Source organism: Lampris incognitus, chromosome 2 (genome assembly GCF_029633865.1).
Source record: "Lampris incognitus isolate fLamInc1 chromosome 2, fLamInc1.hap2, whole genome shotgun sequence".
Taxonomy (NCBI): domain Eukaryota; kingdom Metazoa; phylum Chordata; class Actinopteri; order Lampriformes; family Lampridae; genus Lampris; species Lampris incognitus.
In genome coordinates, this window is record NC_079212.1 from 96,155,387 (window position 1) to 96,174,119 (window position 18,733).

At 49.0% G+C, this 18,733-nt stretch overlaps 1 protein-coding gene across 1 annotated transcript in view; it reads right to left on the reverse strand.

The window, feature by feature from the left end:
* The window catches only part of LOC130106899 (voltage-dependent calcium channel subunit alpha-2/delta-2-like), a 37,872-nt gene extending 19,733 nt beyond the window's left edge, over positions 1 to 18,139 (reverse strand). The window contains exons 1-2 of the mRNA XM_056273209.1: positions 18,024 to 18,139; positions 7,835 to 7,916 (exon numbers count right to left, since the gene is read on the reverse strand). Coding sequence (XP_056129184.1) covers positions 7,835 to 7,916; positions 18,024 to 18,139 — 198 coding nt within the window. The remainder of the gene's footprint in view (positions 1 to 7,834; positions 7,917 to 18,023) is intronic.
* Between the last annotated feature and the right edge of the window lie 594 nt (positions 18,140 to 18,733).

Sequence of the window (18,733 nt, forward strand, 5' to 3'; positions counted from 1 at the left end):
CAGCACACTTTATTCATATATTAATGTCCGTTCCTGCTGACTTCTCCTCGGCTGAGACCGGTGAAATGTGCTTTCCACAAAACGTCAATGGTCAATTTGTACCACGTCTGCAAGTGGCGTGCATGCCATCTGTTATGCTGGTGTGTAAGACCGGCTTGTTTTCTCGATAAATAACAAGCAGTGCTGGAAAAGGTCTGCATGGGCATATTAATTAGTTAAATAGTGTGGCTAGCTATGCAGAAATCAGAAGATAGCATAAATATTTGAGATTTTAAGAAGGTTTTTTTCCTCAATGTTGCTTGTTATTCATTGAGAAAACAGCAGTCCTACCTACCAAGATAAACACATGACAGGGATGCTACCTGCAGACATGATGAGAAATGGGGGGGACCCCCCCCTTTTCAAAGTCAAAAGTCAAAGTAAAAAAATTCAAAAGTCCAAAGTTTGGCTGAGTTCAATTGTATTTGGCCAATTAGCCCACTGTTCCGAGCCGTCCTGGTCACTACTCCACCCCCTCTGCCGATCCAGGGAGGGCTGCAGACTACCACATGCCTCCTCCGATACATGTGGAGTCGCCAGCCGCTTCTTTTCTCCTGACAGTGAGGAGTTTCACCAGGGGGACGTAGCACGTGGGAGGATCACACTATTCCCCCCAGTTCCCCCTCCCCGCCAAACAGGCTGGGAGACGCTAGTGCAGCGACCAGGATACATATACCCACATCCAGCTTCCCAGCCGCAGACACAGCCAATTGTGTCTGTAGGGACGCCCGTCCAAGCCGGAGGTAATTTGAACCGGCGACCCCCGTGTTGGTAGGCAACGGAACAGTGTCCACCATGCCACCCAGACAAAATCTGTTTTTTTTTTTATGTCATATCAAGTCGGCTAGACATTCTGCCGATGTCAGATCCTACACATACAGTCATGTCAACATGGTAAAGCTGGATGAAACAGAAAGGCAGGAAAATAGGTCCAAATTCTCAGAGGTTATGGAGGATATGAGCACCTATACTGGCACTGATTATATATACATACACACACACACACACATATATATATAATATTCAATATAATTCAATATTCAATATAACGTTCTATATCAGAGGCCACCTTCTCCACGATCTCACGGGGCTGATTTGATTTTGTACTGTATATACACTACCGTTCAAAAGTTTGGGATTACCCAAACAATTTTGTGTTTTCCATGAAAAGTCACACTTATTCACCACCATATGTTGTGAAATGAATAGAAAATAGAGTCAAGACATTGACAAGGTTAGAAATAATGATTTGTATTTGAAATAAGATTTTTTTTACATCAAACTTTGCTTTCGTCAAAGAATCCTCCATTTGCAGCAATTACAGCATTGCAGACCTTTGGCATTCTAGCTGTTAATTTGTTGAGGTAATCTGGAGAAATTGCACCCCACGCTTCCAGAAGCAGCTCCCACAAGTTGGATTGGTTGGATGGGCACTTCTTGCGTACCATACGGTCAAGCTGCTCCCACAACAGCTCAATGGGGTTCAGATCTGGTGACTGCGCTGGCCACTCCATTACCGATAGAATACCAGCTGCCTGCTTCTGCTCTAAATAGTTCTTGCACAATTTGGAGGTGTGTTTAGGGTCATTGTCCTGTTGTAGGATGAAATTGGCTCCAATCAAGCGCTGTCCACTGGGTATGGCATGGCGTTGCAAAATGGAGTGATAGCCTTCCTTATTCAGAATCCCTTTTACCCTGTACAAATCTCCCACCTTACCAGCACCAAAGCAACCCCAGACCATCACATTACCTCCACCATGCTTAACAGATGGCGTCAGGCATTCTTCCAGCATCTTTTCATTTGTTCTGCGTCTCACAAACGTTCTTCTTTGTGATCCACACACCTCAAACTTGGATTCATCCGTCCACAACACTTTTTTCCAGTCTTCCTCTGTCCAATGTCTGTGTTCTTTTGCCCATCTTAATCTTTTTCTTTTATTGGTCAGTCTCAGATATGGCTTTTTCTTTGCCACTCTGCCCTGAAGCCCAGAATCCCGCAGCCGCCTCTTCACTGTAGATGTTGACACTGGTGTTTTGCGGGTACTATTTAATGAAGATGCCAGTTGGGGACCTGTGAGGCGTCTGTTTCTCAAACTAGAGACTCTAATGTACTTATCTTCTTGCTCAGTTGTGCAACGCGGCCTCCCACTTCTTTTTCTACTCTGGTTAGAGCCTGTTTGTGCTGTCCTCTGAAGGGAGTAGTACACACCGGTGTAGGAAATCTTCAATTTCTTAGCAATTTCTCGCATGGAATAGCCTTCATTTCTAAGAACAAGAATAGACTGTCGAGTTTCAGATGAAAGTTCTCTTTTTCTGGCCATTTTGAGCGTTTAATTGACCCCACAAATGTGATGCTCCAGAAACTCAATCTGCTCAAAGGAAGGTCAGTTTTGTAGCTTCTGTAACGAGCTAAACTGTTTTCAGATGTGTGAACATGATTGCACAAGGGTTTTCTAATCATCAATTAGCCTTCTGAGCCAATGAGCAAACACATTGTACCATTAGAACACTGGAGTGATAGTTGCTTGAAATGGGCCTCTATACACCTATGTAGATATTGCACCAAAAACCAGACATTTGCAGCTAGAATAGTCATTTACCACATTAGCAATGTATAGAGTGTATTTCTTTAAAGTTAAGACTAGTTTAAAGTTATCTTCATTGAAAAGTACAGTGCTTTTCCTTCAAAAATATGGACATTTCAATGTGATCCCAAACTTTTGAACGGTAGTGTATGTTGTCTTGTAGTCCTTTGCATTGTCTTTGTTGAGGGGCACTGATATAAAAACTTCCATTTTAACTATTTGACCTTCCTGGATCAACCTGTATTACATGCTGCATGTGTCCATTCCTCCATTCACAGGCTCAGAATGCATCATAGCATGCATTCTGCAGGGTTTCGGGACTCACAACACCAACTGACCTTCACCTCAGGCGGATTTGAAGAAACAACAAACGAGTCCAAATGGCTCTTTTTCTGCCAGTTCTGACTTGACTACGAACTTTTTTTCTATTTGCATGTTGCTCCCTGTAGAAAACCGATGACTGCATGTAGCAGAGGCGTTCCCCTTTCAGGCAGCTTTTCTTCATGTGTTTTCGTGCATGCATTCTTCAATTTGTCCTCGTTGGGTGGTCTGTCGTTAAATATAAGGGAAATTGCTGTCCAGCTAAGTAGGATCTGCATCAAAAATGCAACAACACTTCTCTATATTTTTGTGCTTTGCACTGTTGGAACGATTAATCGCGTACAATTTCCTTAAGAAACCAACCATTACCCACCCACAGCCACCATACATCTGCCTCTGTGATAGCTGCCTGCCTTTTAATTCATCAACCGAAGCGGGAGTTACTCCGGGTACGAATAAAACATAAAATCCTCTTGGAGTGTGTCAGATGTGCTCCTCTGAGACTAATTTATCAAACAGGGAAATTTCCCTCATATGCCATTTGCAGCTGATTAGCTTTATCACACCAGCACTTCTCCAGTAGTGTGAAAGACCAGTCAGTGGGAGGTGGCTCATCATTTCATCCTCCCAGCATTTTATCTCCGTTATCGCCCCACATGCTGCTTCGCACCACTACACTAACAATAAGTTGGATGTTTGCACATTTCACTTTGCCAATAATAATACCTCAAATCACAGGCCATTCATTACACAGAAACAGCCAATCTATGTGTAAATAGATGTATTTGAACTATGATGACCGCTCACTTCCGAACAATATATGAGGAAAACGGGGGCTTTTGTATATCTTCAGTTTGCTTCCTTGTCATTATAATGTGATATAATCTACACCAAACTCTGTCTCACGTTGTGCCAAACACAAGTATTTTAAATCATTTAGCCGTTAAACTTGAATATAAGAGGACTTTTGCATGTCATTAAGGATAACACAACATTTGATATTTACCTTATATTCACATTCAGCAGCCAGTTACTATTTATTCCTGTGACACCAAGGATTCAGACATAAATATCTGGTGGTGTGATTTGTGGCTTTATCCCAAACAGTGTCTGATGTAGGTTATATCAACAACACATTATAATGGCAAGGAAGCAAACTGGAGATATAGAAAAGCCCCTATTTTACTCATATATTACTCAGAAATTACCAGTCAATATAGTTCAATCTAGAAATACAGTTACATTGTAATTTACTTTTTACTTTATTTTATTTTTTTTACTTTATTTTCCTGCTGAGATAGGCGCCAGCATCCTGCGACCCTACATAGGATAAGCGGCTTGGATAATGGATGGATGGATGGACGGGTGTATTTTACTTTCTGTGTAATGAACGTGCTGCGATCCAGAGGGTTACCAGCACCTCACAGTGAGGTTAAACAGCGTCCTGTCCTCCAAACTCACTATGACCTTGTGTCCAAAATCAAGAAGCCAAAACCGACTGGCACTGAAACAACCACCTCCGTCCAGATAATGGTATTAAAGCCCTTTGGGGTCATTCGTCTGCTAGCCATGGATATGGCTAGAGCACAGGAGAAGAAGGAATTACAGTTACCCTTCAGAGATATTCAAATATGACCTCCTTCTGGCCACACAACAAGTTTTTTTTTTCATTTTTTCCCATTTTCAGAAGTCACGTTGGTTGGGTTGTGGGACATCTCCTGTAATATGGAGACCTCCAGACGGAGGAGACGGGAAGGCAAGCAGCCCCATCAGCGCCACTGTAACCTATTCAACTGCGGCTGACTCCGTCGTCTGTTTACCTTGCCTTCTGATGGTCTATTTATGATGCTTACAGGAGCAAATGAACTAGCCGCTGTAGGGAATACTCATTTCATAATGCTTCTTTGCACTACGGGTTGATACATAAATGATGAAGTTTAATATTGGTTTTCACGTATTCTTACATTCTTATGGTTCTAATGTCAGGGAAAGTGATTCAATGACAAGTCATCAGTGTTTTGAGTCATGATATAAATGTTAAAAATAACCTTGTGACTCTGGTAAACAACATACAGCACTAGGTGATGCCATTCTTATTGCCTCATCCTTTCCGTCATACTATACTCACTTCCTCCTTCACTTTAATGTTCGCGCCCACACAGGGCATCTTTCCTTTGCTAGTAAACAAATTAGAAAATCAGATTTGTTTTCATAACTACCAAATTCTGCATGGTTTATACTTGTACATAAGTCCCTCAATCCATAAACTACTATCTAAACATTGGATTTTGGGAATGAGCTTTAATAACATTATCAGTACATAACAAGATGTTTTCTGTACCAGAGCTCTCAAATTTGTGTAATGCAGGGCGCCCGGGCGGTGTGGCGGTCTATTCTGTTGCCTATCGACACGGGGATCGCCGGTTTGAATCCCCGGGTTACCTCCAGCTTGATCAGGCGTCCCTACAGACACAATTGGCCGTGTCTGCAGGTGGGAAGTCGGATGTGGGTATGTGTCCTGGTCGCTGCACTAGCGCCTCCTCTGGTTGGTCAGGGGGGGGTAGCGTGATCCTCCCACGCGCTACGTCCCCCTGATGAAACTCCTCACTGTCAGGTGAAAAGAAGGGGCTGGTGACTCCACATATATCGGAGGAGGCATGTGGTAGTCTGCAGCCCTCCCCGGATCGGCAGAGAGAGTGGAGCAGCCCCCGGGACGGCTCGGAAGAGTGGGGTAATTGGCCAAGTGCAATTGGGGAGAAAGGGGGGGGGGATTTTTGTGTAATGCACATGCCGTGCAGGCCTTGTGAGGTGGTACCAAAGGGGGGGGGGACCTGTATATGCACAAGATGGTAAAGAACTAAGAACTAAAGGTTTTTGACTGATTGGTGTCTTTTGTCCCGTCATTCTCACAAGAAAACCTTCAGTAAGGATCTGGGTGGTCTCGCTGGCTGGAGTCCCACTGTGCAGAACAGAGTGAGAGTCGTGGCTTTTGACGACAGCGCAGTGCAAAATGAACTTTGCTTGTAATTACTTGTGACACCTGAGAAGAGGAAGCATTCATCAAAAAACGCCTCACGGTGAGATACTGACAATGAACGATGGTCCTCTTGTCCCAACCTGGGACAGCTCGACGTCAGCGCTGCGGCTTTAGCGAGCAGGCCTTCGCGCGCCAAACGACGCCGTTTCAGGTCAGAAGTGAGAAAAGCGAGCAGCACCAGACTGAACCCATAATGCGTAGTTACCGCATCGGCGAGGCCCAAATAAATCTGCAAAACCCTGATTTTAACATTATTTTCTCTGCCATGGAGGACTGGTGCTGTTTGATCTTGGTCGGCAGGACGCCTCTGCGGCCTTCTAGCCTGCGCATTTGAGATGGAGCGGGGCGATCCCTCAGCAGGATAGAGCCTGTTTGAAGCGCACGGAAGGGAGTATTATTAGTGAATGAATGAGACCGCGAGCGTCGCGCCCGAAGCTCTCCCTCCCGCAGACCGCCCGGCCATCTGCTCCGCCGCGACGCCGACCGAGAGGGCACGTGCCACGCCGCACAGCCACGCCCCCCACACATCCTCCCCGCAGACGCACGGCGCTGCCCCCTGCAGACGACCTCCGGATCTGCCACTTGGCTCGTCCACGTCGAGGGGACATCCGCTTTAACTGCCTGCCTCCCCCGCTACAGGCAGGGCAGGGGGGCTCTCCGAATGGCCGCTTACGGAGCAAGGGGGGGGGGGTAAGCGGAGACGCTTGCGTGATCTCAGGTGTCAAGATGAACGACGGCGTCATAATCACGACCGGCGCCGCGGCTGAAAAACGACGTCATAAACGTTTCGCTTGCCTACTCCAAACCCGCCGTTGCTCGGGGGTCTTTGTGTGTGCTGTTTTTGTTTGTGTGACATCATAGACGCGCTGTTTCGCTGCTGTGGCGCAAATGAGCATTTTGGAGACCAACGCTTGATGGAAGCTGACAGGAGGGCTGCGTTAGTATTCATGAGCGAACCAACCCGTTCCGAGTGTTTTAAACGTGGCGTTAACTGGGGTGCGGCGAGCGAAGTGCCCTTGGGCACAAAACAAAAGTGCTGCTCGTGCACAGTGGCGCCCCCAAGGGGTGGCCACGGGCACCCTGATACTATCCCTGGCCCCCACGCTGCCCCCCCTCAGCCTAGCCACGAGTCGCATATGCAGAATATGCTTCTGATTTTGCATAATATACTTCTATCTGATATCTTACATTAGGTGCTGTTCATTTAAATCAATAATGTATATTTTTCTTAACTCTCATATTGACGGTTTTCAACTAGCCTATACAGTACACTACAACAGCAGCATAGAATTCCCGAAATTCAGTCAAGGCCTTTTGGTTTTGGTGTGCACCCCAAGATTTTCAGTGGCCCCATTTGGCCACCCCGATGAAAAATTTCTGGGGGCGCCCTCCGAGGTTTCCCTTTCGGGGTTTATAGAGAACTCGTGACTGCAGCGGGTGCGTGAGACAACGGAGAGAAAGGACACACGAAGGGCCCGGGAAAATCCCGCAGCGGCGGCAGCATCCACACAAAAGGGCACACGTCCTCCAAAAGCTGGCAACGAGAAAAGCTGCGAGCGGAGCTGGTATCCATCCGGGGAAACAAAGTGCCGTGTAATTTGGGGTTTTTTGGTGGTTCCCCAAGGAGCCCAAGTACTGTGTGTATCACGATAATTTAAAAAAAAGGGAACAATAAAAACTGAGATGTTTTCACACGGAGCACGACGCTTGTTTTCTCGTCCTCTGTCGCTACCGAGCTGGCGTGATTTAGAGCGCCGGTATAAACTCTCCGCACACAGGGCGTCCCCGCCCCACCCCGTGCGGCCTTAACTGTGATGACGACTCCGGCGCGCGTGCTGCGAACAACACTCACCCCTCTCAGCTGCTGGACTCCGGTGATGTGCTGAAAGACCCTGTCGATCTCCAGCTCGATGCGCCGGGCCCAGTGCATTATCCTGAGGACACACAACACAGGAGGCTTTTCAGAGAGCAGGCTACATGGATAACAACGAGATTATCGCACCGTGAGCGGTTGCGCTGCAAAGAAAATGGACTTGTAGGTATCCATGGGGTGAAATGCGAACCGAAACACTGTCCAAAAATCAATGGCCGTGACGTTGTGTGTTTAACGCAAACAGTAGTAATGATGGAGGGGTAGGTTTGTTTTGCACGGTGGAGGATTACTGGCTTTGTAAGCGGAGAAAGCTGTTGCTTCAACAGGTGATAACTCCAAGGCAACCCCATGAGTATGCATGTATGGTTCCGGCATGACTTATCCATTACCGACCATATCACGAGCACGCCTGGCATCACGAGCACGCCTGGCAGTGCTCGTGAGCGGGTATTTCGCAGGAGAATATCCCCCTTTTTTTATTTAACTTGAGACCGATATCATTCACAGATACAGGTTGCCGGGTCTAACAATTCTTGCTATACTTGATGACGTCAGGGTTGACTTTAACGCGGTGTTCTTGGCACAAAGCCGCCCTTTACACTTTGCCACATGGGTAACTGCACTCAGCTGCACAACGTGACTGTAATGGCATGGGAAGGATACCGTTAGTCAGTCGGACCTTGAGACGGGCCAGATAGCGGGTTTGCAAAGGATGCACAAGTCACGGCGCTGTGCAGCAGCCGCAATCCAGTCTTTGTGAATTCGCCTGTCGATACCGAGTTGAGTCTGAGGAAAACGAGACACGTCCGCAGGTAGAAACAGATGAAAGAGGAGGGAGAGTTCACTTTTTTTTACCCGAGCGTAGCTTAACCATGTCATGTGATACGCTACTTCAGTGCACTTTAACAACACATTTTACCGGGAACACAACAGAAAATTGCAGATGAACATTTTGTAATGTCCGTAGACGCCTTGTCTTACTGACATAAGAATAATTCAAGAACGAGCCGACTTCGTAGGTTCTTAACTGTGTAGCTTTTACTAGCGTTCATCCGACATACAACCTTCATAACATGCGCTTCTCACTTCCTGTATACGTCACACGCACTGCACGTACACCCGTGAGTAGGTCAAGTTAAACACGTGACCTTTCATTCATTACATCTCCCCCTCTAAGATGATTTTCTAACCTGTATATCACCCCCCTTTTCACAAAAAAAATAAAAAATCCCCCACAGTACACAAGTCCATACGCCTCACAAATCCAGCCGGATTGCAGGCTTGCTCACCCTGCCAGAGCGAGTAACATATGGTGTGGAAGTTGGCATTTCTGCTGCTCGGGACTCATCCGTGTTTCCACTCTCCCCTGGAGTGACATGGTCAGGATCCCTGCTGACAAAGGTGAGTGTTTTAGGTGTGGCCAACAGGTGGCGCCTGTTCCTTCTGTAATGTTCACCTTGAGCTGTCTCCACTATGTAGGATCTGGGAGTGGAGCTCTGACTGTGAACAACTGCTGGCATTGTCCATGTTTTCTGTCCATCAAGTTTGGTGAGTACTGCGTCACCCGAGTTCAGTGGGCGCAGTGTCCGCACGCCGTTCCTGCGGTCGTAGTAGAAAGCCTGCCTCGATTTGGCTGCGGCGTCAGCGGTTTTGATCAGCTCGTCTTTAGGCCAGGCCGGTTTCAGGTTATGCTGCAATGTGGGTAAGGTGGTTCTGAGTCTCCTACCCATGAGCAATTCCGCTGGACTGGCTCCAGTGGAAGAAGAGGGTGTAGCTCTGTATGTCAACAGGGCGAGGAGAGGGTCTTCCTGCCTTAATATGCTTTTGGCTATCTGAACAGCCCTCTCTGCCTGTCCATTACTCTGGGGGTAGTGTGGGCTTGAAGTCACATGGATGAAATCATAATCCTCACTGAACCTCCTCATCTCTTCTGAAACTAGCTGTGGCCCATTATCGCTAACTACAATTTCAGGGATACCAAAACGTGCAAATGTAGCCTTCAGCCTAGCTACAACCTGACTGCTAGTAGTTGTTGGTAGATTTAGGATCTCCAAAAACCTGGAATAATAGTCAGACACTATCAAGTAGTTTTGCTTTTTGTACTCACACAGGTCTATGCCAACTTTCTGCCATGGTCTGGATGGGAGCTCACTTGACATTAAAGGCTCTTTTCTCTGTGTGTTCTTGTGTTCTCTGCAGAATTGACATTGCTGTATCTTTGTTGTAATGTGCTCTGTCATTTTGGGCCACCACACTGACTGGCTAGCTCTCTCTCTGCACTTAACTATCCCCTGGTGCCCGTCGTGTATTCTGTCTAAGATCACCTCCCTCATCTCTGTGGGAATGACGATACGACTGCCTCTGATGACTAAACCATCTACCTCAGATAACTCCCCTCTCACCTGATAAAAGTCTCTGACTGTCTCCGGCACTTTATCGACATACTCAGGCCAGCCGTGTCTGATGAAGCCCAACACTGTCTGGAGCTGCAGATCCCCATCCGTGCTCTGTTTTATCTCCTGCATCCTTTGAGGTGTGGCAGGCACCTGGCACACGATGGCATCAATGTGCGCTGCAACATCATCATGAGAAGCACCATCTCCGTAGCGCTGCTCTGGGCCTCTGGAGAGTGCATCAGCTACAGCTAAAGTTTTGCCTGGTGCGTATTCAGCCACTGCATTGAAACGCATCAGCCTCATTAACAGTCTCTGGCACCTAATGGGCACATTATCCAAGTCTTTGCTGTTCATGAGAGGCACTAGTGGTTTATGATCGGTGACAAGTCTGAAATTGTCAAGCCCAAACAAGTACTTCTCGAACCTTTCACATGCCCAGACGCTGGCTAAGCACTCTTTCTCGATCTGTGCGTACCTTGTCTCTGCGTCACTCAGCCGTCGGGAACAGTAGGCCACGGGCTTCCAGTGTTCCCCGTGCTGCTGGAGCAGAACGCCCCCCAGCCCGTAGCTGCTGGCATCTGCTGACACCACCGTAGCCTTAGTGACGTCATAAAAGGTGAGTACCGGGGCGGTGGCGAGTGCTGCTTTAAGGTCTTGGAATGCTGTGTTCTGTGCAGGTCCCCACAGCCACTCTGTCGTTGCTTTAAGCAGTCCATAAAGCGGCTGACCTACAGTGGACAGCTCTGGGACGTATTTTGCCAAATAGTTCACCATCCCGAGGAACCTCCTGAGTTCCGTCACGTTCTGGGGCTGAGGAAAGTTCTCTATTCCGGCCACTTTGTCCGGGTCAGGTCTGATGCCTGCCTCGTTGATGATATGACCAAGGAAGCGGACTTGTTTCTGTTTGAACTTGCATTTCGCTTGGTTCAGTTTGAGACCTGCTGTTTCAATGACCCCCAGCGCCTCTGCTAGGCGCCGGTCATGGATTTCCTCAGTCTCTCCATGTATAAGGATGTCATCCATGTACACCTCTGTGCCCTCTAGCCCGGTCAGAGTTTCCGCCATCTTTCTCTGGAAAATCTCTGGAGCACTCGTTATACCAAATGGAAGGCGGCAGAAAGCATACCTCCCAAATGGGGTGATGAAAGTGGTGAGCCCCCTGCTGTCTTCATGCAAGGGGATCTGGTAAAACCCACTTGCTGCATCCAACGTTGTGAAGAACTTTGACCCTGCGAGCCTTGGCATTATTTCCTCCATAGTGGGCAGCACGTATTTCTCACGTTTCACCGCTCGATTCAGCCTCCTGAGGTCAGCGCAGCAGCGAACCTCTTTCTTGTTCGGTTTCAGCACCGGCACCATAGCGGCGCACCATTCTGTGGGCTGAGTCACTTTTTCAATAATGCCCTCATTTTCCATGCGCTGCAGTTCTTTCTTAACCAGTGGTACAAGTGGCAGTGGTATCCGTCTGGCTGTATGCACCGCGTATGGCTGGGCACCCTCCACCAGAGCTATTTTCACTGGGTCTGTTTTCAGCAATCCACTTGAACCGAAAACTCCACTGACCTCATTCATCCGCTTCACTAGACCCATCTCCACTGCCTCTAGACGACTCAGCAGACAGCTGCCTCTCCCCTTGATCACATACACTGGAAAGGAGTATTGTTTCTCCTTGTAGTTGGTTGTGGCTTGAAACTGTCCTATGCAGCTGATGTTTCCACCTGGGCTTATGAAGCATGTGTCAGGAGGTCCCAGTTTTATGTTTGGCTTCAGCTTTTTAAATGTCCCTTGGTTGATAACAGTAGCGTCAGCCCCCGTGTCAATTTTAAAGGTTATTGGTACATCACTTATTGTTAAACTAACAGTCCAATCTTCCTGACTGCTCTCTTTGCCAACTTCTCCCAGAAAGTACAGCTGTTTAACCTCTTCAGTGACTTCTCTCACCGCTTTAGAGTGACATACACGCTCCCAATGTCCCTTTTTATGACACTTGTTGCACTTACTGTTCGTTGCAGGACACTTCCGCTCATCGGTGTGCTGCGTCTTGCCGCACCTCCCGCATTCATCTACTTTGTTGGTTGCCGGACTGCCGCCACCATGACGCTGTCCGCCCTTTTTGTTTTGGCGTTCGTCCCGCCATCGGACAACATTGACGTTAGCCAGCAGGGCCTCTGGTTGGTTAGCTTGGAGGCTGAGCTGCTTTGTTATTGCCTCCGCCTGGCGCACTTGTTCAATGACTTTCACCAGAGTAAGGTCCGCTGTGAGCTGGAACTGACGGGAGAGCACTTTGTCTTTTATGCCCACTACCAGACGATCTCTGATATGTTCATCCCTCTTGTCCCCAAACTCACAGTGTTCAGACAGCTCATACAATGTCCGGATGTACATCTCCGCTGTCTCTCCTGGCTGCTGGCTACGTTGATAGAAGCACGCCCTCTCATGTATGATGTTACGGCGGGGAATAAAGTAGTCGTCAAACTTTTTCAGTACGATATCATAGTCCACTTTATCACCCTCCGCCGCGAAGTCAAACGAGCTGAATATCTTTTCAGCCTCGCTGCCCATTGCATAAATCAGCGAACTCACTTGAATCTCCCCGTCGTCTTTATCCAGCTTTGTCGCGAGCCTGAAGCGCGAAAACCTTTGTTTCCACTCCGGCCATTCAACGGGGCCGTCAAACTTGAATTCACTCGGCGGATTAAACTTCGGCATGACCGCTCGTGTTCAGATACACAGACTATTCTGACACCATGTAATGTCCGTAGACGCCTTGTCTTACTGACATAAGAATAATTCAAGAACGAGCCGACTTCGTAGGTTCTTAACTGTGTAGCTTTTACTAGCGTTCATCCGACATACAACCTTCATAACATGCGCTTCTCACTTCCTGTATACGTCACACGCACTGCACGTACACCCGTGAGTAGGTCAAGTTAAACACGTGACCTTTCATTCATTACACATTTGATATCCAGGAATTCACGTTATAAACACTACCACTGACCATCCTTGTAACAAACTGGCCACAATTTCCAACGTTGACCATCCCCTAGATTTGGACCCGGTCTGGTTTCTGTGTTTTTCTTTAGTAGCGAATCTGTGGATGTGTTGATATGGAAAATACTGATTCATCATTCTGAACGAATTTCCAATTCAGAGTAAATACGAAGTCCCCAAATGAACAGCAACCCCCCCCCCCTCACTGGCTTAACCAGTCATGTGACTCTGGCTGTGAAGATTCCCTACACAGCTGTTTTATCCTACTGAAGCCAGCTGCGGTCTTATCCCACAGCGCGCGCTGCCCGATAAAGATGGAGAACACGAAAAAGAGCTCAAAGTTGCACCACAATCCAATCTACGACTTTAAAGCAGCAAACATTTACTTTACAAAAGTCTCAATAACTTGGCGTCCGGGCAGCGTAGCGGTCTATTCCGTTGCCTACCAACACGGGGATCGCCGGTTCGAATCCCCGTGTTGCCTCCGGCTTGGTCGGGCGTCCCTGCAGACACAATTGGCCGTGCCTACGGGTGGGGAGCCGGATGTGGGTATGTGTCCCGGTCGCTGCACTAGCGCCTTCTCTGGTCGGTCGGGGCGCCTGTTCGGGGGGATAGCGTGATCCTCCCACACGCTACGTCCCCCTGGCAAAACTCCTCCCTGTCAGGTGAAAAGAAGCGGCTGGCGACTCCCCAGATCAGCAGAAGGGGTGGAACAGAGACCGGGAGAGCTTGGAAGAGTGGGGAAATTGGCCGGATACAATTGGGGATAAAACAGGGGGGCTCAATAACAACCCCGTGCTTTGAAGCGTTCACGGTGTGCTATAGAAAAGTGCTCTTTCCTTTAAATTTTGAGGGAATGTTTGAAATGTGGGGAGTTTTTTGTCGAGACTACATTTTTTTCGGCAGTCTCGTGGCATCCCTCTTATGCCCAGACTTGTCCATCATATCCTCAGTGAGTCAACACTGATCTTTATACAGAACGGATGTGACGTGAGCGAGTGTCACCCCTCCCTGCCTGACTTAGCAAGCTTCCGCCATTTCTTCTGCTTGCCGTCCAGCTTCAAGCTTACACAGGTTGCTGTTCTCCGCCGATGCAGAACATCCGGGTGACCCATTTGTCTGGGTCTTTTTTTTTTTTCAATGTCCATCCATTCCATCCATCCATTATCCAAACTGCTTATCCTGCTCTCAGGGTCGCGGGGATGCTGGAGCCTATCCCAGCAGTCATTGGGCGGCAGGCGGCGAGACACCCTGGACAGGCTGCCAGGCCATAATTTGAAAAGAGAAAATCCATCAACTCTCCTACAGGATCTCCCTGGGTAGCACCCAAAGGAGTCAGTGTCCTATTCATAATCAATGAAGCCGTCTCGTAGACAGATCCTTCTTCGCAACACCAGCCACCACAGTCCAACCAATCCGGTCTCTAGTTTTAGGAGACACTCGCTCACATCTCAACTCAACACCGGCACTGTGGAACTTAACGTGAATTCGGTTCAATATCAATTTTTCACTCAAACTGACAAATATTCGCAAATAAATTCTTATTCCGCCTTTGTCTTGATTATTAGTTGGCACGGGAAGGACAGACCTCACAAAAACAAGGAGGTCTATGTGTTAGAATTGGACTTGTGCCCTGCTCCGTTCCGAACGCTTTTAGACTCACCAGGCCGACGTTGCTTCGCGCCATTAGGCGCGCTGAGACGTCACTTCCTCCCACGTTTCCTGCGTAAGAATTTGTCGCGTCACACCCGACAGTCGCCGGTAGGTGGACGAAGGCGAATTGGCGCTCACTTTGAAAAGCTTGTGGCGCCAACCTCGCCTTAAGCGCGACAAAAACTAAAACTGGCTCGACCGGGACGCTCCTCTCCCCGGTAGAAGAGCGCCGGCCTCAGCCCCCCCCCCCCGTCTATCTTCCTTCTGAAGGCCCCGTCTAAGATGTGATTTAATGGCTGCCAAAGGAACACTGACAAGCAAGACAAGTTGTAATATTTTCAACTTAAAAGCTGCCGGGGCGGCCGCAGGGAAGCCGTAGTCTGCCTGTCATTGGGCGCAGCGCTTTTTGTTGTATAGCTACGATTTTGTTTCTCCCCCTTTTAGATGTGAACCAAAAGGTGTCAGCCCTCGGGGAAAGAAGGCGAGAAATAACGAGCTGTTACACAACTAGTTGGTGTGTCTGTGTGCTGACTTTCCTGTCAGACTGTGTCCTTCCAGCGCAATATTGGTCATAGATAGCAGCTCATTTGTTCTCCGCTGTGAACTCTGCAGGCAGCCGCGTAGTCAAGGCCGGGTTCGTCCAATCCGGTCTCCGAGATGCTATATTCATGAAAACAAAGCTCAGCGGTGCTTTTCTGCTACGCGGGGCCACTTTTCTGAATAGCGTAGAGCATATTGTAAACTACTAATAACACACGTTAGTCCCTAGCTAACGGATTTGACCCTTTAGCCGAGCGGTTAGTGATGTCGTCTTGTGGTGCAGTACACTCCGTATCGAATCCCGCACCGGGCAAGGAAATAACCGGTTACAATATTATACAGAGCGGCGGAGAGTCAGCATTCTGCTATTTCCAATTCTTACATTTATTCATCTTTTTTTCTGAGCTAAAAACACAAGAAATATAAAAAAGCAACACCCGAGAGAAGACAGAAACACAAAAAAAACCGGGGCTGACTTCTAACCAGCAATCGTCACATCTGACAACGAACAAATCCAGATAAGCTATTTTATCTGGCTTAAAGCTCGTCATCCATTGTCGGTCTATCACACCCCCACCCCTACCCCTACCACCCCCGCCTTTCGAAATAGTCTCACCAATCAATTTTCCTCGTCCTCCACAATTTTTTGCGAGGAGGTCCACGGGACATTTATTACACACTACTGCGTTATTTCCACGCGCCCTGTGATACGGATCGATTGTGGAACCGCGCGGTTTTACATTTCTATGCTCAGATCGCCCGGGATGTTCTGCGAGAAACATCGAAAGCAATCCGGCAAAGAAAACAGCATAGAGTTAATCGGCTTCCCAAAACCCAGTTGTATCACAGCATCACGTGGGGGCAGTCTTGCTAGGCATTGTAGGCCGCCGGTGCATGACTAAACAGGGTTTGTTACATGACTACAGCCCACAGACCTGCAGAGCGGCTCAAACTGTGTGACTCAGAGCAGCACAAGCACAAGTTTTTCCTGAGTGTGCTCCATTTCCCTCCCCTCCCAAGGCCTACGGGCCGTCGGAAAACTGTACACTCGCAACGAGCGAGCCCTCGTCTGCCTTTACTCTGTTACCTGCCATACATACACACCCCTGGGACGAGAGAGCGAGAGAGAGGGGGGGGGCACTTCACGCTGTGTGACCCATATACACTTGCAGAGATGAGAGAGAGATAGAGGTTGAGAGGGTGGAGTACCAGGGAGGAAGGATGGAGCGAACGGGGCAGACAGAGGGAGTGGAGAGAGATCGAGAGGCGGGAGGGAGAGGGAGGGAGGGAGCAAGCGGTGGGGGGGGGCGTAGTGAGAAAAGAGGAGATAAATCCCGACTGCTGCAGTATTAATTCTTAATTGGAATGAGATGCTGCTCTTCAGCGTGGCCATTCTGCTTCATGTAGCTTACATGAACGGACCCGGGGCAGAGGGGAGCGTCGCCTTTTTTAAAGCACTCAGCAGAAAAATAAAACATTGGAGCGGAGGAGAGGAGAGGAGAGGGGGGGGGAGGCGCTACCCTCTTTGCAAGAACCTAATTCATCATACATACGTGGGGACACATACATAGATACGCACAAGCACTTCCTGGAGTCATGCATCCTTCTCTAATTGGCCATCCAGCTGTGGATGGCCAGCTTTCCCCCCCTCATTTTGTCCTAGAGGTTCCTGTACCATCTGGTGAGTCCCCCCCCACCCCCACCCCTCCAGCGCAGCCTGATTGCAGAGTGGTCTCAAATCAAGTGCCAGCTGTACTTAAGAAAAGCGGGTTTAAAGGTTAGGGAAGGAAGAACTGTGCGTAGGATCGCTACAGAACAAGGAAAAAGAGAGAGAGAGAGAGAGAAAATATCTAAGTTGCCGCTGGAGTCTCCAGCCCGGCTCGGGATATGGATCTGACTCGTCTTCCTGCAGTGATACGCAACGTTATCTCCTGCTGAACGTCAGGGGTTGTAAGGGGCTTGCAGAAACATATCTTTTTTAGTGCGTGTGCATATATTAGAAAGGAGTCTACTTATTTCACGCAACAAAAAAGAGGGGGCGAGGAGAACACCAAAACGAGCCTTTCCAGTTTGACCACAACAAAAAAAAACAAAACGAAATATTACAGGGATTTAGCGAACCCTGCCGCACTCACATTCACCCGGGGTGTTTGCACGAAGCAAAAGTAGCATTAAACAGCGGTTAGCGGCAACGCAAGTGCTGGTGGTGGGGGGGGCGGTGTACGAAATCTCGAACAGGCGCAAAGAGAGGTCTTGGAAAAGGCATCCTGCTGAGGTAAAACCGTTTCAGCGTCGTCTCGAGCTGGTTCGGCTGGGATACTGGACGCCGACTATCTCTGGTCGTGTGTGTCCACGTCGTACACACCCGCACGGTGCACCGTACATGTTGGGGAGCTCTGCGAGAAACGAACGCACCCTGTCAGTTGTAATCGCACCCCTGTCCAATTACATAACACGGAGGCAAAGAACCCACCAAAGGTGTTCCAGGGCAGCACCTGGGGGGGCTGGACAGTCAGGTTGTCCCCCCACCACCACCACCTCCACCCCAATATACTGCAGATATACACGGTTGTGTGCCGACTTACGTGTATTGCTGTGGGAAGGTTAGAGCCTGCGCTCCGGGCCACGGTGCGCTGAAGACCAGCATCATCTGGACGGACACCAGGCAGACGATGCTGCGAGACGGCGCGCCTCTCGCCATTTTCCATTTAAAGAGGGAAATAATAATACTTGTACTAATACCACTGATAACAATAATAGAAACAATAGAGTCACGGAAAGGAGGAGGAGGAGGAGGGGGCGGGGGTTAGCGAAGAGCCGCCGACTAGAGCTGCGTCCGGATTTCGAAAACGGCTCCAGTGTCCGTTACAGCGATCATGTCAGTTTCCCCACCGTCGCGTCGACGCACAGGAGAGAGAGAGAGAGCGAGAGACACCGGCCGGGCGCCATGATGCACCGGCGTCGGGAGATGCCCTCACACTAATGCAGCAGCCCCCCAAACCGAACACACCGCAGAGTCCGCCCGCCCGCGCGCCCGCCCGCGCACCCACACCGCCGCCGTAACCGGCGGGCACACTCCCGCTCGCGTTCACCGGGCGGCCGGCTGTGCTCGAGCCGCGTCTCTCTCATACACACGCGCGCGTGCGCGCGCACACACACGTATATACACGCTGGCGCACACGCACGAACAGACACGCGCGCACAGGTGGTGTTTTCATCGACACACCGCTGAGGGTTTAAGGTTATTAACTTAAAGAAGGAAACAAAATCAAAACCACGCTGTGTGACGGAGCTC